General features: G+C 37.3%; 2 protein-coding genes across 5 annotated transcripts in view; both read left to right on the top strand.

Moving 5' to 3' along the window:
- The window catches only part of LOC113066322 (cullin-2-like), a 16,808-nt gene extending 5,096 nt beyond the window's left edge, over nucleotides 1-11,712 (top strand). Inside the window, exons 8-21 of the mRNA XM_026238219.1 lie at nucleotides 91-201; nucleotides 316-478; nucleotides 570-694; nucleotides 810-917; nucleotides 3,564-3,623; nucleotides 3,752-3,880; nucleotides 5,119-5,205; nucleotides 5,398-5,550; nucleotides 6,212-6,289; nucleotides 6,421-6,487; nucleotides 8,725-8,927; nucleotides 9,016-9,117; nucleotides 9,195-9,311; nucleotides 11,030-11,712. Coding sequence (XP_026094004.1) covers nucleotides 91-201; nucleotides 316-478; nucleotides 570-694; nucleotides 810-917; nucleotides 3,564-3,623; nucleotides 3,752-3,880; nucleotides 5,119-5,205; nucleotides 5,398-5,550; nucleotides 6,212-6,289; nucleotides 6,421-6,487; nucleotides 8,725-8,927; nucleotides 9,016-9,117; nucleotides 9,195-9,311; nucleotides 11,030-11,161 — 1,635 coding nt within the window. The 3' untranslated portion in view covers nucleotides 11,162-11,712. The remainder of the gene's footprint in view (nucleotides 1-90; nucleotides 202-315; nucleotides 479-569; nucleotides 695-809; nucleotides 918-3,563; nucleotides 3,624-3,751; nucleotides 3,881-5,118; nucleotides 5,206-5,397; nucleotides 5,551-6,211; nucleotides 6,290-6,420; nucleotides 6,488-8,724; nucleotides 8,928-9,015; nucleotides 9,118-9,194; nucleotides 9,312-11,029) is intronic.
- Nucleotides 11,713-15,919: 4,207 nt separating this feature from the next.
- pard3aa (par-3 family cell polarity regulator alpha, a) overlaps nucleotides 15,920-22,981 on the top strand; it is a 408,430-nt gene continuing 401,368 nt past the window's right edge. For 3 of the 4 annotated variants that reach the window (XM_026238220.1, XM_026238223.1, XM_026238222.1), the window contains exon 1: nucleotides 15,920-16,260. In XM_026238220.1, the coding sequence (XP_026094005.1) occupies nucleotides 16,141-16,260 (120 nt within the window). In that variant the 5' untranslated portion in view covers nucleotides 15,920-16,140. The remainder of the gene's footprint in view (nucleotides 16,261-22,981) is intronic. The other variant, XM_026238224.1, reaches the window with a different exon arrangement.

Here is a 22,981-nt window from a genome sequence, read left to right on the forward strand (position 1 = left end):
TCTTTCCGACCACAAACATGTGTGTACTTATTTGCATGCCTGTCATCAATCATGCATCTCATTTGGAGGCCACACCCCTTTTTCCCCCAGTTTTATCAGGACGTCTTTGAAGGACCGTTCCTGACAAAAACCGGAGAGTATTACAAACAGGAAGCCTCCAATCTCCTGCAGGAGTCCAACTGCTCCCAGTACATGGAGAAGGTGAGGTCATTCAGTCCATTTCACACATTGCTGGTCGATGTCTAGCTTTATTGTGATCTTAAAGAGGTTAAATCGACTCCGCTGGCCAGTGGTTGATGCTCTCTGATCCGGCAGGTTTTAGGCCGGTTGAAAGACGAGGAGGTGAGGTGTCGGAAGTATCTGCACCCTAGCTCGTACGCCAAAGTCATCCATGAATGTCAGCAGAGGATGGTGGCCGATCACCTGCAGTTCCTGCACGGAGAGTGTCAGAATATCATCCGACAGGAGAAGAGAGACGGTCTGAAGCTTCACTTGCGCCTCACGGGTTCATGTTTGTATGCATGCGTCTCATAACTGCGGGACGTCCTGATTGGTCTGTTTGGTTTCAGATATGGCGAATATGTACACGCTGCTGCGAGCCGTGTCCAGCGGCTTACCTCACATGATCCACGAGCTCCAGGTCCACATCCACGACGAGGGTCTCCGAGCCACCAGTAACCTCTCTCAGGAAAACGTGAGTGTCCAGGGTTATTGGTAAAAATACTAAGTCTAAAAGCTGTGTAGCTATAAAAACGGCTTATTTGTACATAGCAGTAATTGCAAGTTTTCCTCTGATGTCTTTCCTGCAGATGCCAACGCAGTTTGTGGAGTCGGTGTTGGAGGTTCACAGTAAATTTGTCCAGTTGATTAACACAGTGTTGAATGGGGACCAACACTTCATGAGTGCGCTTGATAAGGTACTCTCACAAGGATTTACTTGTGTATCTACAAACATTTAGACACTCACTCATTACTCTTTTCCATATTTCAGAACGATAGGAGATACATCAGTTCTCTGAAATAATACAAATGCGATTATGGAGTTTTTAATATAACATGATATAATATAATAGTAAAAACATAATTTGAAACAAATGCAAATCATTAATATATGATATAATGTAATCTAATAAATTACATGATGGAAAAGCAGCAATATTTTGAAACAATACAAATGTGAAAATGGAATTATTTATATATAATATAATGTAATGTAATTTATTATAATGATATAATAAAGCTAAAAATATCATTACTTTGAAACAAATGCAATAGCAAATAAAATAATATATAATATAATATAATATAAATGGTAGTAGAAGCATCAATATTTTGAAACAACTGTCTGAATAATTTTTGGTTGATTATAATCCATTACATACCTTTCTATGAAAGTTATCTAACATTATCAAGATGAATTTGGCCTGACACAGTTTAACTTCGAGTTCTTGTCATATTTAATTATCATCTTCTAAACTATTCGCTTGTTAAGTCTGACGTCACATAGCAGCGCTTCCGTGTCCAAACGCTCTATCAGTTACCACGAGAAAACAACAAAAGGTGCTAATATAAACTCACAATGTGATAGAATACTAGCGGAAAAGTTATAATCTTAACCTTTAACTCCATACCAAAGTCCCAGATAGGCAGACAATGAAAATATAAATATAAAAAAATATATATAAAAATTATTTGTGTTTGGGACGCTGTGAGCACGGAGACTGTAGTGTATACCTGAAAGTCTGAAAGCATTAGGGGTGTAACGATACGCGTATTCGTATTGAACCGTTCGGTACGACGCTTTCGGTTCGGTACGCGGTACGCATTATGTATACCGAACGGTTCGTTGGAGTAATTAATTATATTTGAAAAAAAAAAAAAAAGAGAGAGAGAGAAATATAATGATATGCGTTCAACAAGGTAGCCCAATAACCCAAACAACGTAACAGGCAACGCCCCTGACACCCCCGAAGACGAAAAAAACACCATCTTATATGTTTATGTTAGGCTACTCAGCAGGCGCTCGCTCACTCAGTACGCGCTGAAGGCTCGTTGCAAAATAGCCAATGCGTTTAACAGACTAGAAATGAGAAGATCCTCCAATAACCAACAGGTCTGGTGTTTGGGTGCACTTTGGATTCCCTTTAAGCTATAATGGTGATGGCAAGAGAGTGGTGGATAAAAAAACAACGGTATGTCGCATCTGCAACATGACAGGGTACACCAGCGGGAATAAAAAAAAAAAAAAAAAAAAACACCAGCGGGAATATCTGGGATATATGCGTCAGTACTATCTGGGAAAAGACGAAAAAAAGGAGAAACATGCACGCAGCAAACTATCCCTGCAGCATTTAGACACTATAGCTTACAGGGAATCCAACCCAAACACCAGACCTGTTGGTTATTTTAGGATCTTATATTTCTGGTCTGTTAAATGCATTCGACATTTTGCAACGAGCCTTCAGCGCGTGCTGAGTGAGCGAGCGCCTTAGGGGCCGTTCACATATCCTGCCTAAAAACGCATGGAAAACGCTAAGCGCGTCTTTCTCCTCCTTTCCAAAGCGCTTGGGCAGAAGCGCTCATGAGGCGTCTGTCTTTGCTAAGCAACAATGACGTGCTCTCTCCATGAGACGCGGAAATTTCAGCGAAGGATAAATGGATTTGCAGCTCTAAAAATCGCTTGCAGTAGCTCTGCTACTAAATTTATTTCAAAATTGCAATCCATATACAACTATGATCAGCTGATCCTTCATCTTGGCTGAGCTCTCAACGTTGTTACGGGAAAGGATGAAGCTGATTGGTTGGTTCTTGTCACATGACCCGCGGTGCGCTTGCGGCATTCTGAAAAGTTGAGATGTTTTTACATTTTGCTGTATCTAAAACGTATCGAACCGAACCGAACCGAACCGTGACATCAGTGTATCGTATCGAACCGAACCGTGAATTTTGTGAACCGTTACACCCCTAGAAAGCATTTAGCTTAAATGATTAATATGAATAAACAGTGCTCATAAACGGCTGCTGAGGTCGTGTTCTCAAGTGAAGCGAGTTGAGGCTTGGACCCGGAAGCAGCGCTTCTTACGTCATCACTTAACAACCGAACAGAGAATAAACTGTTATAAAGTGAAATGTTGAAGGTGTCTGAATAAATGTAGGTTTGACTGTATCTGTTTAATAAATTAAGTGACCCAGCTAACATTATACATACATACTCTTTTGGTTTCTGTACCCAATATTAAATTTTTTTACAAATGCAATAAAAATATCGGTATCGGCAAGTACCAAAAATAAAAGTATCGTTATCGGGCGAGTACTCGAAAAAGGTGTTATCGGTGCATCCCATATAATATAATGTAATGTAATGTAATGATATGTAATATAATATAATATAATATATAAAAATAGTTGAATCCATACTTAACCCTGCATCACTCTTCTGTCTTTAGTCCAGTAGAGGGTGTCTGGGATTCATGAGGCTTCGGCCTCCGATTCATGTTATTTTTTTAGAAACACTGGAGTTTGTGGTTTGTGATTTATTAATTTTTTTGCTCATTTCCCTCCAGGCCTTGACTTCAGTAGTGAACTACAGAGAGCCCAAATCCATCTGCAAAGCACCCGAGCTGGTGTGTAATCGCTGTTTATCCTCAGCTACTGCCAGCGTTAGATCAGGATGACTCAATAAACTCTGAATGAAGCTAATGAACATTAACACTGCTGTTTTTCTACCGGTGTTTCTCGTGCTGTGGCACAGCTGGCCAAGTACTGTGACAATCTGCTGAAGAAATCTGCGAAAGGAATGACAGAGAATGAAGTGGAAGACAAACTGACCAGCTTCATCACGGTCTTCAAATACATAGACGACAAAGATGTGTTTCAGAAGGTGAGGCCTTGACTTGATCTATCTACATATTAGAAGGAGAACAAAAATCAGCTTAAACCAGTCTAAACCTGTTAGCTGGTGTCAGCTGGTCTTCTTGTGACCATGCCTTTAGCTTTTTTTATAAGTTTGGTTTTCGAATGCAAGCTAAAACAACAATATACAACAATATGCTCAAACAACCGTGATGAACATGCTAAAACATAGTAGAAACATGATAAAACCATGCTAAAACAATGATTAAAAACAAGCTAAAACATGGTAGAAACATGATCAAAAACATGTTAAAACATGGTTAAAAAAATGCCAAAACATGGTAGAAACATGATTAAAAACATGCTAAAACATGGTAGAAACATGATTAAAAACATGCTAAACAATGATTAAAAACATGCTAAAACATGGTAGAAACATGATTAAAAACATGTTAAAACATGGTTAAAAAATGCCGAAACATGATTAAAAACATGCCAAAACATGGTAGAAACATGATTAAAAACATGCTAAAACATGGTAGAAACATGATTAAAAACATGCTAAAACATGGTAGAAACATGATTAAAAACATGCTAAACAATGATTAAAAACATGCTAAAACATGGTAGAAACATGATTAAAAACATGCTAAAACATGGTAGAAACATGATCAAAAACATGTTAAAACATGGTTAAAAAAATGGCAAAACAAGGTAGAAAAATTATTAAAAACATGCTAAAACGTGTTAGCAGCATGTAATCAACATTTCGGAAGATATTAGAAACTTGTTGAAAAACATGTTAGTAATGTTAAAACATTAGCACATGTCTGTTAAAACATGGTATAAACATTCTAACAACGTAAACATGTTAGGAATATGTTGTCATTGTGCTGGAAATGTGCTAAAACATGTTAGAAAAGCGTAAAAATGTAAAATCATTGGTGACTGAACTGGTTTTTGGGGGTAATGAGGTCAGAGGGGGTCTGAAGGGGTCTGAATGAAGTTTTGTATGTTTCCTCTCTTTAGCAGACAGCAAAACCGTTAACCTTAAACTTTTAAAACTATTTAAAACTTCCGGACCAGGCTTTGTCAAGCCAACATCAAAGTTTGTCACTAAATGATTGATTGATTGATTGATAAATGTGACTCAAAGTTTTTCCTTTTGAGATCTTTTTACATTTTGTGTCTGGTGTGGGTGGTGTTTTCAGTATTTTGTGGGTGATTTCTTGTTTTTCTCTCTTTTTAACTGTGGATTGTTCTTAGTTTTACGCCAGAATGCTTGCGAAGAGGTTAATACATGGACTTTCGTTATCCATGGACTCCGAGGAAGCCATGATCAACAAGCTGAAGGTACGGCGAGTCTCTCACACAGCCGTCTTTCTTGAAAAGTGTGTTAAAATGCTGACAGATGTGACTCATCCTCCGTAATCGAGTGTTCGCTCACTGTGGGCGCCACAGCTTTGTCATCATGTAAGCCGCGGATGGGACTGATGATGGGTTTGTGTGATTAAAGCTCTCGTTTCCCTGCCCTTTGCCTTGCAGCAAGCGTGTGGCTATGAGTTCACCAGCAAACTGCACAGAATGTACACTGATATGAGCGTCAGCACCGACCTCAACAACAAGTTCAACAACTTTATCAAAACCCAGGAGACTGTGGTGGACCTGGGCATCAGCTTCCAGATTTATGTGTTACAGGTAAGAGAGAAGGAGAAGCATTCACTGTTTTGAACAATTATTTTGCCACAAGTTACAGACATGTATATTATGTTGAGAAGTGTGTTATAACTTGTGTAAATAATCAGATTTATAGTTTCTGTTAGATAAAACAGGCCAAAAAATAATAAAAATACAAACCACATTTACTGAAACAAAGTTTTTTTATTATTATTATGTAAAGAAATCAATTGCATGATATGCTGATAAATAAAAAATCTAATAACACATTTTATATCAATTATATTTCATGTCAATAATTATCTAATTTATGATTAATTATATAATAATGTTATATAATATAATATATATATATGTGTGTGTGTGTATGCTATTAATTCCAAGTATATAAATACTTATAGTAATTATTTAAATAATTAAGTGTCATTAAATTATAAAACAAATTAAATAAATTCTGAGATCACCACTGATTTATCATTTGATCTATGAGAATGACTGTCCACATTTATATATTGAGGGATTTTGATACTTATTTCAAACCCAAAATTGTAATCCAAACACAACGGAGGTCATTGACATATAAAAGTTGATAAGTGGTCATACAACAAGGCATTATGACTGTACCATTAGTGCGGAAGCTACAGTAATGTAAACTATGTGTTGATAATGCGTTGTGTTTTAGGCAGGAGCCTGGCCGCTCACACATGTTCCCTCGTCCACGTTTGCCATCCCGCAGGAGCTGGAGAAGAGTGTACAGATGGTAAGCTGCCCTCACAACAAGCTCCAGAACACGATCTGTCACGATTAGAGGCGAAGACCAAAGCTTCCCTCATGTGAAATCCCCCTCATTTCATTCTGAAAGTAGGTGACGCTGATTTCTTCTTTCTGCAGTTTGAGTTGTTTTATAACCAGCACTTCAGCGGAAGGAAGCTGACCTGGCTGCATTATCTCTGCACAGGTAAAGACAGTCAGATAGAGACATACACTACACTTCACACGTTTGCCATTCTTTTAATGCATTTTTTGCATTATTTTCTGCATTTATTTTGACCTTATTTTTTTTTGCATTAATTATATATGTATATAATAATTCTTTTTTTATTATGTATTCCTGTAATGGCATAGCTCAATAAAAGTATTAACTTTTTAAAAATATATATTTTACCCCAAACTTTAAAATTTATTTTATAACCTTTTCTGATTCTCAAACTGCCTATCAGCATTAATCAGCATTGATTGAAAACATCAATATTTTATTATTTCATGCACAAATTCTCAAAACGCTGGCGAACCAATATATGTATATTAAAATTTAATTTAATTAAATGTATGCATTTAGCAGACGCTTTTATCCAAAGCGACTTACAGTGCATTCATTTTTTACCTATCATGTGTTCCCGGGGATATATAAGTATATAAGTATAAGTATATATAAGGGATGTTAATATTTTTTCACTAATTAATTGTAATTAATAACATATATCAGTGTTAACTGAGAAAGCCTCACAATTAGTTAAATAATTATATGAATTTTTATTTTAGGAATGGAACGAATTAGGAAAACGGACGAAAATATGTTCTTGAAATATAAGACACGCCACATCGCCCAGCCTTGTTGCATAGAACTGAATAAAAATAATATAATTTATATAATATAAAAGTCATAGAATATAATTTTCTTTTTTTAATTTTTTAATTTTATTGCCTTGTGTTTTTTAAATGCAGTACTCTGTAATTAAAATTACTGAGTTAAATTAAAAAGTCTTATAAAATGACTTTATATTATTTAATTAAAACATTTTTAATAGTTATTACAAAGCATTATCATTTTCTGTTTCAGTCCAGAATTGTCATTTCAGTGCATCCCTATTTTAAATGCTTTTTATAGCAAACTGTTTTCATGTAAATCTAATTTAAATGTAATAAAAAATGTATTTATACTAAATTAATTTGGAATTTGCAGATCTAGTATGTTGCATATTACATTTACTTTCATTTCCGTTCACTACACCATCTGCATTCCTGATTTTGGCGCAGAGGTAGCTGGCGTAGAGATGAATCTGATGCATGAGATAATGCTGTGGAAGTCTGATCCGCACGTGTGGTATTTCTACAAAACCAAAGCCAATCCTTGTCACGGTTCAGCAGCAAGAGTCAGATTATCACACTGAGCTGTGACAGAGTATCCTGATTAATCCTGAACACAGCAGGAGAAGAGACACACACATTACTCACAGATTCGAGCAGAACATTAAAACCATCACAAACACACCTGAACTAACAATCAACAGAATACAGTTAATGAAAACCGTTTATTTTAGCTCAGTGCATTAACTAATGTTAACAGATATATAACTTTTGATCTTAAAATATATTAGTAAATGCTGAGATGAACATTAAGATTGATTAATGCTGTCGGTGTATTGGTCATATTTACTAATGTTAGCCTTATTGTAAAGTGTTACCTTCTATTTTTAGATAATCATTAAAGTAGATTAATATTAGGGCCGTTGATGGAGTACATTTATTTTAAATGCATTTATTACATGATATGCTGACTAAAAGAAAAATTATACATTTTACTTAATTGCATAAATCAGTATTAACTGAGAAAAGCCCCCCAAAATGATCTATAAAAAAAGTAATTATTAAATGAAAATTAAATGTAGAAATCTTGACTATTTTGACATTAAAACATATGAATGCTCACATTTATATAAAATGAGATTAGTTCTAATTTTACATACAAAAGTCATTTACATGTTAAAGTCTTTAACTTAAATCTGTATAATATGTGACCCTGGAGCACAAAAGCATGTGCTTCATGTTCCATGAAGATATTTAGTAAATTTCCTACTGTAAATATATCAAAACTTCAGTTTTGATTAGTAATATGCATTGCTGAGAATTTCATTTTAACAACTTTAAAGATGATTTTCTCCGTATTTAGATTTTTTTGCTCCCTCAGATTCTAGATTTTCAAATAATTGTATCTCGGCCAAATATTATCCTCCGAACAAACCATACATCAATGGAAATATAATTTATTCAGCTTTCAAATGACTGGTTTAAGGGTCACATCGTTGTTGTCTCCACCTTTTCTCTAAACCATTATAAAAAATAGGCTGGTTTTGCAACTGCACCTTAACAAAAAGTAATTAGTTTTATATCAGCGCTGGTTGTTGTTTCTGTCAGGCGAGGTGAAGATGAATTATCTGTCCAAGCCCTACGTGGCGGTGGTCACCACTTATCAGATGGCCGTTCTGCTGGCCTTCAACAACAGCGAGACTGTGAGCTACAAAGAGCTGCAGGACAGCACGCAGATGAACGAGAAGGAGCTCCAGAAGACCATCAGATCCCTGCTGGACGTCAAGATGATCGGACACGACTCGCAGAAAGTCAGTCTGAGATCAGCCGGGTTTGACGTTTAATCAAACCGTTAACTGATGTATCATAACTAGACTCCCACTGTCTCCTTTCCTCCAGGAGGAGATCGAAGCCGAATCCACCTTTTCCCTAAGTCTGAGTTTCACCAGTAAAAGAACGAAGTTCAAGATCACAACATCGATGCAGAAGGACACGCCGCAGGTACAGAGTCTCACGCAGATGTGATTGTGCTGTGTGTGCAGTCGTAGAAACGCTGTGATGTGATCTGTGTGCGTCAGGAGCTGGAGCAGACCAGGAGCGCCGTGGATGAAGACCGGAAAATGTATTTACAAGCTGCTATAGTCAGGATTATGAAAGCCAGGAAAGTGTTGAGACACAACGCCCTCATACAGGAGGTGAGAGGACAGATTCTGCTTCAACCTTTGTGTGTGTGTGTGTGTGTGTGTGTGTGTGTGTGTGTGGTACCTGACACAGAGATCAGATGCGGAGAACACCAGGAAACAAATTCAGTCCGTGCAGATCTGTGCAGATAAGAGCACATATGTCAGGAATGAGAGACTTTGACATCGACTGTTGTCTGAACATGTCTGTGTAATGAGCTGTTACACCAGAAAACTACTAATGTACACTGATTTAACACACACACACACACACACACAGTTTTTCCCCATAAAGAGGGAACGCTGCACATGAAACCAGCATACAGGAAATTAAGATAAGTACAGCGAATACTACAGAGATGCTTATCTGCAAATGTAGTTTAGAGTTGTTATTGATTTATCTGTAATAAGGTTGTTATTATTATAGATTTTTTTTGGTATTTTTAACATTAGTGAGACTTTATGGGTTCGTTTTTTTTTCTGAAAGTATCAATGCAACTAAATTAAGACATTAAAACTAAAATAAAAATGTGATATATGTCCACAAAACCAATCGTAAGGGTCACTTTTTTAAAATGAAAGCTGATTAAATCATCTCTCCATTGATGTCTGAGATACAACTATTTGCAAATCCTGAATCTGAGGGAGCAAAAACATCAACATACTGAGAAAATCTTCATTAAAGTTGTCCAAATGAATTCTTAGCCATACATATTACTAATTATAATACACTTTTGATATATTAACGACAAACAATATGTACTCTCTTAATGAAGTTGACATCGTTTCCACTCTAATATTACACAAGTCTTTAAAAGTTGTTTTTGTTCGTTCTCTATGTATTAAATGCTTAAGCTCGTTCCCACCACAAGACAGAGAAAAAACACTTTTTTTGTCTCGCAGTTTTCAAAGTCAGAATTGTAATATTTTTAAAGGTTATTGAATGTCACAAATTCCGACTTTCTCAGAATTGTGAGAAAAAAAGTCACAATTACAGTATTGTTCCATAAAAAGAACACAAGTAATTTGATCAAAATAAATAAATTGATCAGATTAGCCAAAGCTGTGGTAATGACATAAAACATTTCCTCATTTCTTCATCTAGTCATGACAAGACAGTGTTTAACTCTTCTCAAGAACGTCCGTGTAACCAGAGATTATCATCAAGTCTACAGTCAGACACCGAAAGCACAGAACATTATGATCAGAGCATCAATTTAACTATGCTACTTACTAAAACAAAATAAATAAATAAAATAAAATAAAAGTGGAGATGGGTTTTAAGGGTCTGTGAAAAAAGTCAAGAGAAAATATTAATATAAAAAAAATAAAAAATGTTAACATTTACAGAATGTGGCATTATTACTCTTTCTTTCTAATCGTGCGATTAACTGTCCATTTCACTAAATGTAGTAATTTGACAGAAATTGTCATGTGTAGTAATTGTTGTGGAAACATTATGATATTTAAATATTTTTCTGCTTTCCAAGTCTGCATTATTTGATCAGAAATACCACAAAAACAGTGATATTGTACTGAAATAGTACATTTCATATTGAAATAACCGTATTCTGTAATATTCTGTAAAATGTCATTTATTCCTGTGGTGCACTGCTGAGTTTTTAGCATTACCACTCGTGTCTTCTAACATCTGTCTTACACACTGCAGTAACGATCACAGCAATATGAGCGTGTGCTGTCCCTAATTTGTTTGTGTGTGCTTCTTCTTTCAGGTAATCAACCAATCCAAAGCCAGATTCAGCCCGAGCATCAGCATGATCAAGAAGTGCATCGAGGTTCTTATCGACAAGCAGTACATCGAGCGAAGCCAGAGCTCCGCGGACGAATACAGCTACGTCGCTTAAAACATTCATTTCATGAAAGAGAATAAAACACGCAGGAAAGCGTGAGCAGTAGACATGTCTTTTACTTTCGGCTCTGGCTGGCCATCGGATCGAATCGGGACTCTGTGCCTCCGTTGTTAAAAAGGGCCTCGGTGTAGCTGGACAGTCATAAAGCCCCCCATCCCGCCCCCTTCTGATTTCTGCTGTTTACATCACCAGTGCCACGCCCAGGCGTCTATGAGATAAGAAAATGCCTATAGCTACTCGAGCGTTAAAGGATAATACACTTGTAGACGTAATCGTACGAGAGAAAGCGAGCGAGTGAAATGCATCACATAGAGCAGAAGAAGTGAAGTGTTTGAGAAACGGCCGAAAAACAACCACGCTTTCTTCTCTCACGTTGCAGTTGTTGTGTGTTTTTTTTTTATGTATCAAGGTCAAAGAACTATTGTAATAAAACCGGTATGCTGATCATTGCATTTACTTTCAAGATATAAACAAACAAACATGAGGTGACAAACACGATTCTGCTGCTTGTCAAATAAACAAATAAAAAAACACTTTTAGTAAAAGTTTTAAGACTTGACTTTATCATTAGTAATTATTAAAGGTGAACCAATTATTGTTATTTATTATTTTTTTCGTTTTAGCATTTTTCTAATGATGTGTGGGAAAGATCATGTTTAAGAGTATTAAATTAAATGAATGAGTAAATTACTTACAAATTATAGTCTGTTACTGATTACAAATTACATAATGAAAATTTAAGTCAATTTTTGGTAATTATTCTGATTACTTTTGACCTAGATTGTTTATAGATTTAAAATATCATTATTGTTTTTGTTTTTTGAAAGCAAAAACAAGACAAAGTCAAATAAAACATTCAATTCTTTACACATTACTCCAGGGTTTACCAAACTGTTTTATTTGTTTACCTGCAACTTCAGAGAACAGGTGAATGTGTTGTTAAATTATTGAAATATTAACTTTAAATCTCAGGGGGGCTTTAGGTTTATACAGATGCTGGTCATACAATTAAAACATCACCAAAAAGTGAAACTTGTATATTATATCCATAAATTACACACAGACTGATATATTTCCAATGTTTATTTCATTTTATTTTGATGATGATAACTGACAACTAAGGAAAATACAAAATTCAGTATCTCAGAAAATTAGAATATTGTGAAAAGGTTCAATATTGAAGACACCTGGTGTCACACTCTAATCAGCTAATTAACTCAAAACACCTGCAAAGTGATTAAATGTTCTCTCAGTCTAGTTCTGTAGGCTACACAATCATGGGGAAGACTGCTGAATTGACAGTTGTCCAAAAGACGACCACTGACACCTTGCACAAGGAGGGCAAGACACAAAAGGTCATTGCAAAAGAGGCTGGCTGTTCACAGAGCTCTGTGTCCAAGCACATTAATAGAGAGGCGAAGGGAAGGAAAATATGTGGTATTAAAAAGTGTACAAGCAGTAGGGATAACCGCACCCTGGAGAGGATTGTGAAACAAAACCCATTCAAAAATGTGGGGGAGATTCACAAAGAGTGGACTGCAGCTGGAGCCAGTGCTTCAAGAACCACTACACACAGACGTATGCAAGACATGGGTTACAGCTTCGCATTCCTTGTGTCAAGCCACTCTTGAACAACAGACAGCGTCAGAACCGTCTCGCTTCAGAAAGGACTGGACTGCTGCTGAGTGGTGCACAGTTATGTTCTCTGATGAAAGTAAACTTAACATTTCCTTTAGAAATCAGGGTCCTAGAGTCTGGAAGAAGAGAGGAGAGGCACACAATCCACGTTGCTTGAGGTCTTGTGTAAAGTTTCCACAGTCAGTGATGGTTTGGGGTGCCATGTCATCTGCTGGTCTTGGTCCACTGTGTTTTCTGAGGTCAAAGGTCAACACAGCCGTAAACCAGGAAGTTTTAGAGCACTTCATGCTTCCTGTTGCTGACCAACTTTATGGAGATGCAGAATTCATTTTCCAACAGGACTTGGCCCCAGCACACAGTGCCAAAGCTACCAGTACCTGTTTAAGGACCATTTTATCCCTGTTCTTAATTGGCCAGCAAACTCGCCTGACCTTAACCCCATAGAAAATCTATGGTGTATTGTGAAGAGGAAGATGTGATATGCCAGACCCAAGAATGCAGAAGAGCTGAAGGCCACTTCATTCACAAGTTCATTCACAGTGTATTAACTAACATTAACAAGCACAACTTTTGATTTTAATAATGCATTAGTAAATGTTGATATTAACATTTACCACCTGATTATGAGCATTTTTAAATCTAATCTAATTACAAATGCTACATATTTGGAATATGATTACGTAATCCATCACATGTAATCAGGTACTACCCAGCACTGTTTATGACTCATAATTATAAGAGAATCCCTGGATTTTCTTTGAGACCTAGTGTCCGAGTTGGAAGCATGTCACAGATGCAGCGTCTATTATATTTATTGTTTGATTTAGATTTTTTATATATGCATATGCAATGAAAGTAGCTATGTTGTGTGTATAAAATAAGATTTTACGATTGTGATTTATAACGATTCAGTTTACAGCACCTTCCTTATTTGAATAAAAACAAAAGGAAAAACACGCTTGATGTACATTAAAAAAAAAAAAAAAAAATTTGAAAAGTTGCATCACCATCTTACTCCAACCAAAGTGTTTTGAATGCAAATCTCTTGCTATATTTCTCATACTACTCTTCAGACATACTGCTCTGTATGGTTTTGCGATGCAATAATAGTCTATATGGTATTGCTGAATGTTATACTGATATGAGTAGGTCGAGCATTACACAAACGTGTGTTAGGTGTCATGAGTAGAGTACTGCAATGACGATAATCAAACTTTCAGTGAAAATACTTCAAAGTTGTCTGAAGCTTCATGGAGGTGACAAAGTCATGTGACCATGGTGTAGTGTATCATGTTTAGCTTTTAACTGGTTGTATTTAGGAAACCATAGCACCAAAAATCACCATAGGAGGGTTAATAAAATAAAATAGCAGAATAAAATAACTTCTTATGCTACTGATAGGACTGTGTTCGTCTCGTGTGAGTGTAGACCACTCTAAAGATTTGCTGAAACTCATTCTTTAGAGGTAACTTTAATACTACAGACGACATGACTTGGTTTCCCCAGTGCACCGAGGACTGCAGGTTTCTGTGGGTTGTGTGCTATATTGGGATTCTTCGTGATCACTCTCAGCCTCTTCTAGCTGAGGATTCGCTCCTAACGAAGCCCACATGGAGGTTCCTGATCAAATCAACATGTCTGCAATATGTGTGTGTGTGTGTCATCAGCAAAACATGTCTGTACAGTATACATCATCTTACGTAAACCTGACATTTTGCAGATTCACAGATGTCAAGTCACTGGATGCCACACGGAGTAATAAATCATCATTACGAGTGAAAAGCACACACTTCAAGACAAAGCATCTTTTCCCACCACAAGGGGGCGTTATGCTTTATAAAAAGCAGAAGCAATAAGTAAGGAGTCTTTAAAAAATAATGATAATTTTTAAATGAAATCCCTGTCTCAGTGGTGCACTATGTCTAAACACTGAACATGCATCTAGAAACATGTTTGTTTGTGGCACAATCCAGCAGAAATCCATCAGTCCAGATGTTTGTCTCCATGAAATATGTGTCATTTGCTGCAACTCTGTCCAGTGTCTTCACCTTGAAAGGAAAGAAACAAACCTCTGTGTTTTTGCTGATGTACGCTGAGCGGTTTTAAGATTTGTGTCTCATTTTAAAGGTTTTGTAACAATGAAAAACTAACAAAGTTCTAACTGAAGCAAATTTCTGCTTACTTCTGAGAGGTGGCAGAAATTATTTAGTCTCCTTTGGAAAACCGTTGTCTTCAAGCAGTTGTTCGGGATTCTTAATGGCTCAAGTTGAGCTCTAGGCCAGCTATACTAGCATGGTCAAGCTAGAAATCTCAGACTGCTACACGTCATCTCATCTACAATCCCACAGGAAATGTCCCTGATAAGCTCGAGATAAAGCAGACCCTCAGAAATAAAGTGTTTTTAAATGATTGATTGACACGTTCATCATTAACAATCTGTAGGCAACTCTTTAACGTTAAGGTTCTTTATTGGCACAAGAAATTTTAACACCCATTGAATCTCTCCACTGCACCGAAGCTTCTGTAAGGAGTTTAAGATTATTAAAAATGCCCAAACACTTCTCACTGTGAATGGTACTTTTCGGAGGCAACTCAAAATGGATCTTCTTTTACATTGTGGCATTATTTTTCTTTATAGAGATGTGGATACATCTCATTTACTTGCAGATCTTCAATGTTCTGTCTAAGTGTTGAAGCGTTATCCACTGATGAAGTCAAGAGAAATGTCAAAATTATGTTTTTTTTTTACCTGACGTCCCATTTTTGCCATTTTAACTGTTGGAGTAAAGCACATACACTCTTAAAAACAAAGTTGTACACAGGTGTTTTTGCAGCATTGTCATGGAAGAACCATTTTTTCTCCCATTGAAGAACACTTAAAAATCTAAAGAGATTTTTCCTACTGTATGTAACCTTTAATGCAATGGAAAGTTTCCATAGATGTTCAATACCAATAAGGAACCTTTATTTTAAGTTTTCTGGTTGCTAAAAATTTTGAGTAGTGGTGTATAATTGAATATTGCCTAAGCTAGTATGCCTATGTGAATAATAATGCTAGTAACTCCTGGAGCAGGCGGGATGCACGCGTTAAACAGCAGTGAGTCAGTGCTGTGGGAAGAAGCCCAGCCCACGTCACTTCTCCCGCGAGACGAGCACACACACACACACACACACACTCGAGCAGGTGCTCCAGTCCTACCTGAGGAGCTCAACATGAGGATCTATCCCGCTTCTGACCTGCACGGATACTATGTTCCCATGGCTTACTGATTTTTCCTGAAGAGTTGCACACTTCACGCGCTTCCCCGCGGAGTTTTTGGGAATATCGGGCGAATATGAAAGTGACAGTGTGTTTTGGAAGGATCCGGGTGGTCGTTCCCTGTGGGGATGGGAATATCAAAATACACAGTCTTATTCAGCAAGCGACAATGAGATATAAAAAAGCCATCGCTAAGGTAAGTCGAGTGTTTTTTTTGGAGAAAGGCTGCGTGTTAACTCCACTGCTGCTCTCTCAACATGGCGCTTATTTCTGGAGAAAGAACGAAAGAAAGATAGACAGGAGAGAGAGAGAACAGGGAAGAAGAGACCGTCGGTATTCCCGATTCGGTCCGATGGAGATGTTTGTTCATGGATTCGCGTGTGTTACGTCACGACGGCTTGTTTGTTACAATTGTTGCAACTTCGGCGCGGTTCAAAACTCCTTCCGAGAGGATTGATAGAACGCTCGTGTGACACAGTAAAATGCATTCCAGTGTTCGCAAGTAAACAGGGAGTGTAGGAAGAGCTTCAGATGGAGGGCGAGGACTGCACACTTCCGTGGAAATCAGCTCAAGCTGAAGCCTGGATCCACACATGCAGCCTACTCCGTGTTTCTCACACATGACTTGACTATTTCCTCTTAAACAATCAAGATGAATAGTGCTTTCTATATATTTCTCAGTGTTGTATAATGGGTTGTGTGGCTCCCTGGTTAATGGTTATGGATAGGTTGTAGGTCTAAGCTGTTCAAAGTGTTATGTGACAGGGGAAAACTTGGACATTTGGTGTTTTCCAGGTCTGGAAGTCATAAAAGTCATACAATGTTCAATTCAATTAAGTCCACGTTTATTTGTATAGCAATATAGAAAATTAAAGTTTCTACATTATATTTAGTAATAGCTTATCAGTGGTGACCATCAAGTTGATGTCCAAATGGCACAAATGTTCAGTTTAAAAAAAACATGCAGTTAGTTAATGACATGCATTTAAACAAACGGTGAACTCTGTTAACAGCAAGGATTATATGTTGCAATCAAACCTATAGAAATCACAAGACCATCATCTGAGGTCCTCTGAGGGGTAGGCATCCTCTCTTCTTAGGTGTTCTAGATCCAGACTGAAGTTTGTGTAATTCCTAGTTACCTCCGGATTCCCAAATAGAGAAAAGTTAGTGTAGCTCCTATTCAAACCAAGCTAAAAATTATAATGTGTTCAAACCAAGCAAATAATGGTAATGTGCATTTGGTCAGATATAACTGGAGTACAAGGTATTGAGATACATTATGCAAATGATTGGGTAAAAAGATGTGTCTTTAATCTAGATTTAAACAGAGAGAGTGTGTCTGAACTCCAAACATTATCAGGAAGGCTATTCCAGAGTTTGGGAGCCAAATGCAAAAAAGCTCTACTTCCTTTAGTGGACTTTGCTATCCTAAAAATGACCAGAGTTTTGCCACCTTAGGGAGTGTGATGGACTGCATTGTGATAGAAGACTAATAGCTACACAGTAACTAAACCATTTAGGGCCTTATAAGTAAGTAGTTATATTTTGTAACTAATACGGAACTTTATAGGTAGCCAGTGTAGAGATTGTAAAATTGGGCACATTTTCCATATTTTTGGACCACCTGTAGCTTGTTTATTGAAGATGCAGGACAACCAGCTAGCAGTGCATTACAATAGTCCAGTCTAGAGGTCATAAAGGGACCAAGGGGCAACATGTATATTGAAAATAGTAGAGGGCCTAAGACAGATCCTTGTAGCACTCCATACTTGACTGATAATTGAGATGATTCCCTGTTTAAATAAACAAATAATTTCCATATTGATTATACAAGAGAAGTCATGGCCTAATGGTTAATGGACTAGTAATTCAAAGGTTGTGAGTTTGAGTCTCAGGCCAGAGGGAAATGTAGGTGGGGGGAGAGAATGTACAACGCTCTCTTCACTCTCAATACTAGGAGTGAGGTGCCCTTGAGCAAGGCACGAACCCCCAACTGCTCCACGTGTGTGTTCTCTGTGTGTGCACTTTGGATGGGTTAAATGCAGAGCATGAATTCTGAGTATGGGTCACCATATGTCATGTCACTTTCATAAACTAGTTCCTTGTTGGAAATTTCAACTGTGTAAGCTGGTCATTAGCTGTTATTTTGTTCCAAAAAAAAAAAAAAAAACATGGTAATAACAGATGTTAACTGGTTTGTTGGAGCACACCAGATACTATATCCCAAAACACAGCTACCAAACTTAACCTTATGAGGTTGTGTAGACTAAAACTTGTTTGCAAGCCATAGGGATGTTCAGTTTATGAACACATTATTTTGTGGTGTTGTTAAAGCTGTGAAACTGTTTCTGAATGATTAGTTTCAGTCCTTATCTTATCAGTTGAAAGGTAATGGAAATTCGTTGGTCAGAATGACCCAACACATTTGGTCAGACGTTGGTCAGAAAGCCATTGCACATCTAGACAATAAACTTGAACAGTTACCAAATATTTCCTTAATGGTGGTCATAAAACTGAAGGGAACCTCTTTCCCACCATGAGTGCTGGCAGCTGTGCACTGGTTGTAGTATGAATGTGTAGTCACATGTTCATTTTGAATTTCTAAACTGGACAAATTAACTTCCAGGTCTGCGTTTTGTACTACATTAGATTCAGGATTTGGAGGACGAACTTAAATACATTGTTGAATTTGGCTCAAGCTTCATGTGCTTGCTTCTAAGTAATAAGATTTTCCCTCATTGTGTAGTTATTTAGAAGCTTTGAGAAACTTTTATGACTTAAGTTGCAGAACTTGGACAAAACTGAAAATTTTAGTGGAGTAAAGGAACTTGTATGCGTTCCAGCTCAGTGAGGTCGAGCTGTTTAATTATTAATATGTTGATTTTTGTCAGTAGACGTGTAGCTACAGGCTGTATTGTTGTTGTTGTAAAGGGGCATTAGATTCCTGCATGCCTTGAGTTGGCATCGGTGCTGTTATTCCTGCCCTGATCTCAATGATGTGCCATTAACATTGGCATCACGTCCAAGAACTTCTGTTCTACAGGCCTTGAAGAGTTTGGTGAACCAATGCTGATATTGCCAGGATTTCTCTTTTACAGAGCGTTAATTGAGTACGGAAAAATATTAGTATTAGCTTTTTTGTTTTTTTGGCATGACAAAAGCTTTCAGTTTTTTCCAGGCACATTCGAGGCATCTTAAGGACAGTGGGTTGTATGTATGTGTAGTTATAAATGGTAATTTGTGTACTTTTTCCAGCTTAACCAGAGCCAATTAAATCTCATTCATAGGTACATTTGCCTTAAAAGTGTAAACTAATTAGTGTGTTTAAACATCCCTACCTGTTCAATATAGCAAAGGCTCAACCAATGGTCCAAGTTGGGGGCGGGGCTGAATGTTTGGCTGACCAATGGCAGATAAAACAGAGTGTTTGGGGAAGCCTGTTTGTAAATGATCACTTTTTTCAAAGCTCAGGTTCATGGGGTATCCGGTGTAACTAGACTGTGGACTGAATGAATAATATGGTATGAAATGCAGTATTTGTTGACAAAAATGCTTTCATTTAAATGCTTATATTCTTCACAGAATGGTCATTTTGTGAATGAAATGCATTAATGATATGCTGAATCATGAAAGAATTTGGATTAAATGTGTTTTGATCTAAACAACCCCTTTCATGAAAATTTTCGTAATTTTGTGAACGAAAAGCATTTTGTGCCATTTTTGTTCTCAAATTTCTTTTCCATTGTTTACAAAATGAACATTCCAGTTTTCACTAAATGCATTTTCCGTGCGGTTAACCGTTTGTAGACCAATGCTTTTTGTGTATTTTGTTAAAAAATATTTTTTTGTTCATGAAATGAAAGGTACATTCACCCATTTGACTGTGCTACTTTCTGCATTTTGTCATGCATTACTGTGTTTTGTCGCATAATTAATTCAGTTCACATAATTAGTCAGGTTATGCTTTGTGCCCCATACAGTTCAATGCTAATGATGCAGAAGTTTACACTTTCGACTCCACAAATCCATGCAGTAAAGACAGAATCAAGACTATATTTTGCAGGCAAATAATCGCATGAAGGTCACTCACTCACCTTGAACAGACCTCACTTTGCAACACAGCACTCAAAAGAAGCATGTTCTCTCTGAGTCGTTCACTTTGCATTTTCATTCTTTTCATGATCGGGCTGTCCCTGCAGACGGCAGAGACTTGGATTCTCCATACATGGCACACACCCATGCTTGTATGAGGCACACCCTGTACCTCTGCCTCAGCAGAACGACGGCGGCGGTCTATTGATCCCAACTTGAGGAGGTTTTCTCAGCAGAGCACACTTCATTCTGAGGACGGCTTGGCGCAGACAGTCTGGATCAGTGGTTTGCTGTGTAAGCGGGAGTGTGCATGTGATCTATAGCGAGAGCTCTTCGTCAATAGCCCTAATAAATAGGCTTTTTTCTTCAAGACCTTCAAACTTTTCCTCCTCCGCCGTAAGACTGCTGTCTGCAGCTTTTCCATTGACTTTCTCTTGAGTCGATATAAATCCAGTGTGTAGATGATTGTAGATGATCCTATGTATTTTGTCTCTTCTTTTTACTATTATGGGAAAATTGTGCCGTTTTTTAAAAATGTATTTCAACCCTGTTAATTAGAACAGGTAATTAGAAAATGTTAGTATTCAATCCTTGAGGTGAGGAATAAAGATCTGGCTCTATCTCAAGAGTCTGTCAAGAACCTACGAATGCCATTTTTTTTCTTTTGTTAAAATTATCATAAATTATAGACAGTACAATACATACACAGCACATGATGTACATTAGGACTATCAGTTTGCTTAAAACTAGGGCTTCACGATAGGCTTGTTGCGATAGTCGGTGTTACCGGTGATACACGCTGTTTAACCCACCTACCGGTCATAGCACTTGACCACCGGCACCGTCCCCATCGTGTTGAAGTTTTAGCCTATAGCAATAAAGCACTTAATAAGATTAGTGACTATGTGCCTTCGCTGTAAAGCAGCAGTTGTCCGATTTCATTTATCATTTGAGGAGAGTGAGGCGAGCTAACTGGCAAAGGATGGCGGAAGATCTGGTTTCAAAGTGAAATGCAAAAGCATCTATTTGGAAATATTTTGGATTCAAACCAAATGCCAACAGGGAACCTGAAAACATTAACGTGGCAACGTGTAAACTTTGCCTGATGAAAGTGGCAGCATCCGGAGGTAAAACTTCGAATTTACACGCACATCTTCAAGCACACCACAAAAATGAAGCGGCCAAGATGGGTCCAGCGGCAAAAAATCGACCACAAAAGCCTGACACACAAACACAGCATTAGATAAGTGGTGCAGTTTTTTTTTGCACTTAAGTGTCCAGTGGTAGGCTTTATTTATGTTTTGCTGAAAAAGGCAGGCACTTCATTTAACGAATAGTGAATTTTGTTTTGTATAATTTCTTGTTTGATACTTGCACGATGTTTGCAGTGGTTCGTTTTGTTAATAAATGCATTTTAAAGGTGTTTCATAAGTGCTTTTGTTTAGTTTTTTGCATGGTGTGTTAAGTTATTATTCATTTTGCAATAAAGATGTGTGTAATACAAGCGAGTGTCTTATTGTTTTGTGTATTTTTATGAAGAATAAAATAAATTAACCCATGATTAATTCAAACAAATGCTACTGAATTGCCGCTTATTAAAGTGAAAATAAATTGAGATGTGTGCATGTCTGCACGACCGCATTTTCGGCCACCCGAAATCCCCGACACGCAACCCCGGTGACACCGGGATTACCGTTTTTTTTACACGTCGATTAACCGGTGGAAAAAATCCGTCACCGCAACATCCCTACTTCACGATTAATTGCATGCATCTGAAAGCAGGTGATGGACATTTACTACTAATCACAGAACCGGCTTTACTGACGAGACATGCATGACAATTGCATGCGATTAATCGTGCAGCCCTAGTTAAAACATTTAATTGCACATAATAGGTTACATTATATTACACAAATTATTAGGTTGCACATTTTATCACACATTTCTTGTGATGATACTGATTTGTAAGTTAGTAGTTTCTTCAGACTGAGATGAATTAACAGCTTTGAAATTTCTAGACTATTCTTGAAACGTACATATTGCCTGTAAAACAGAGGTGCCGTAACACTAATTGAAAATAGCTACTAATTGTGACTTGACTGCTCAGGGTTGACACATTTGCATTGCTTTTTTTTTACTTTGCAAGCCCCTTTTGCTCTCAAATAACAGCAGCACATGTGACCGGTCAGACATCAGCCCCGCTGCTTCATCCTGCAGAGTCAGACGACTGTAATTAAGCACAGGTCCACACAAAACCATACATTGTGTTTATGAGAGCCACAGGCATCTGGATGCCTATATTACCAAGAGGGAAATGCAATAATTGCAGACAAACTTTGACCTTCAGATCGGAAATCCTTCCTTTAAAGGCTTCTTTGTAGTGGGACCTTTATGTCTGAAATAACCTGTGCCTTAAAATTCATTGTAAAATGGCTCATAAAAGTGAAATTAGATCTCAGATGATTTTGTTTTCATATGCAATGACATTTTTAAAGACTTAAGCATCCAAATGCATTTTCAAGCCACTTTATTTGTCATTGTTGTGACGTTCTGTAGAAGCAAACCATCTGAAAATAACGGGAGCTCATTTTGCCTGTAGGAACATGTATGAAGGAGGTACAGTATGCCTATAAGAGGAGGTGTTTATTATATTGAATGACTAATAAATGGACTATAACCTTTCATCTGTTTTTAAGGTGCACATTACATACACTTGTACATAAAGCCAAGACAGAACAGTCTGCGAGATCACGTCTTCGAAGAAGTTTATTTCTGTATATTGTTACGCAAGTAAAACCAAACATGCTGAGACTAGAAGTAAC

Source organism: Carassius auratus, chromosome 49, assembly GCF_003368295.1.
Source record: "Carassius auratus strain Wakin chromosome 49, ASM336829v1, whole genome shotgun sequence".
NCBI lineage: Eukaryota > Metazoa > Chordata > Actinopteri > Cypriniformes > Cyprinidae > Carassius > Carassius auratus.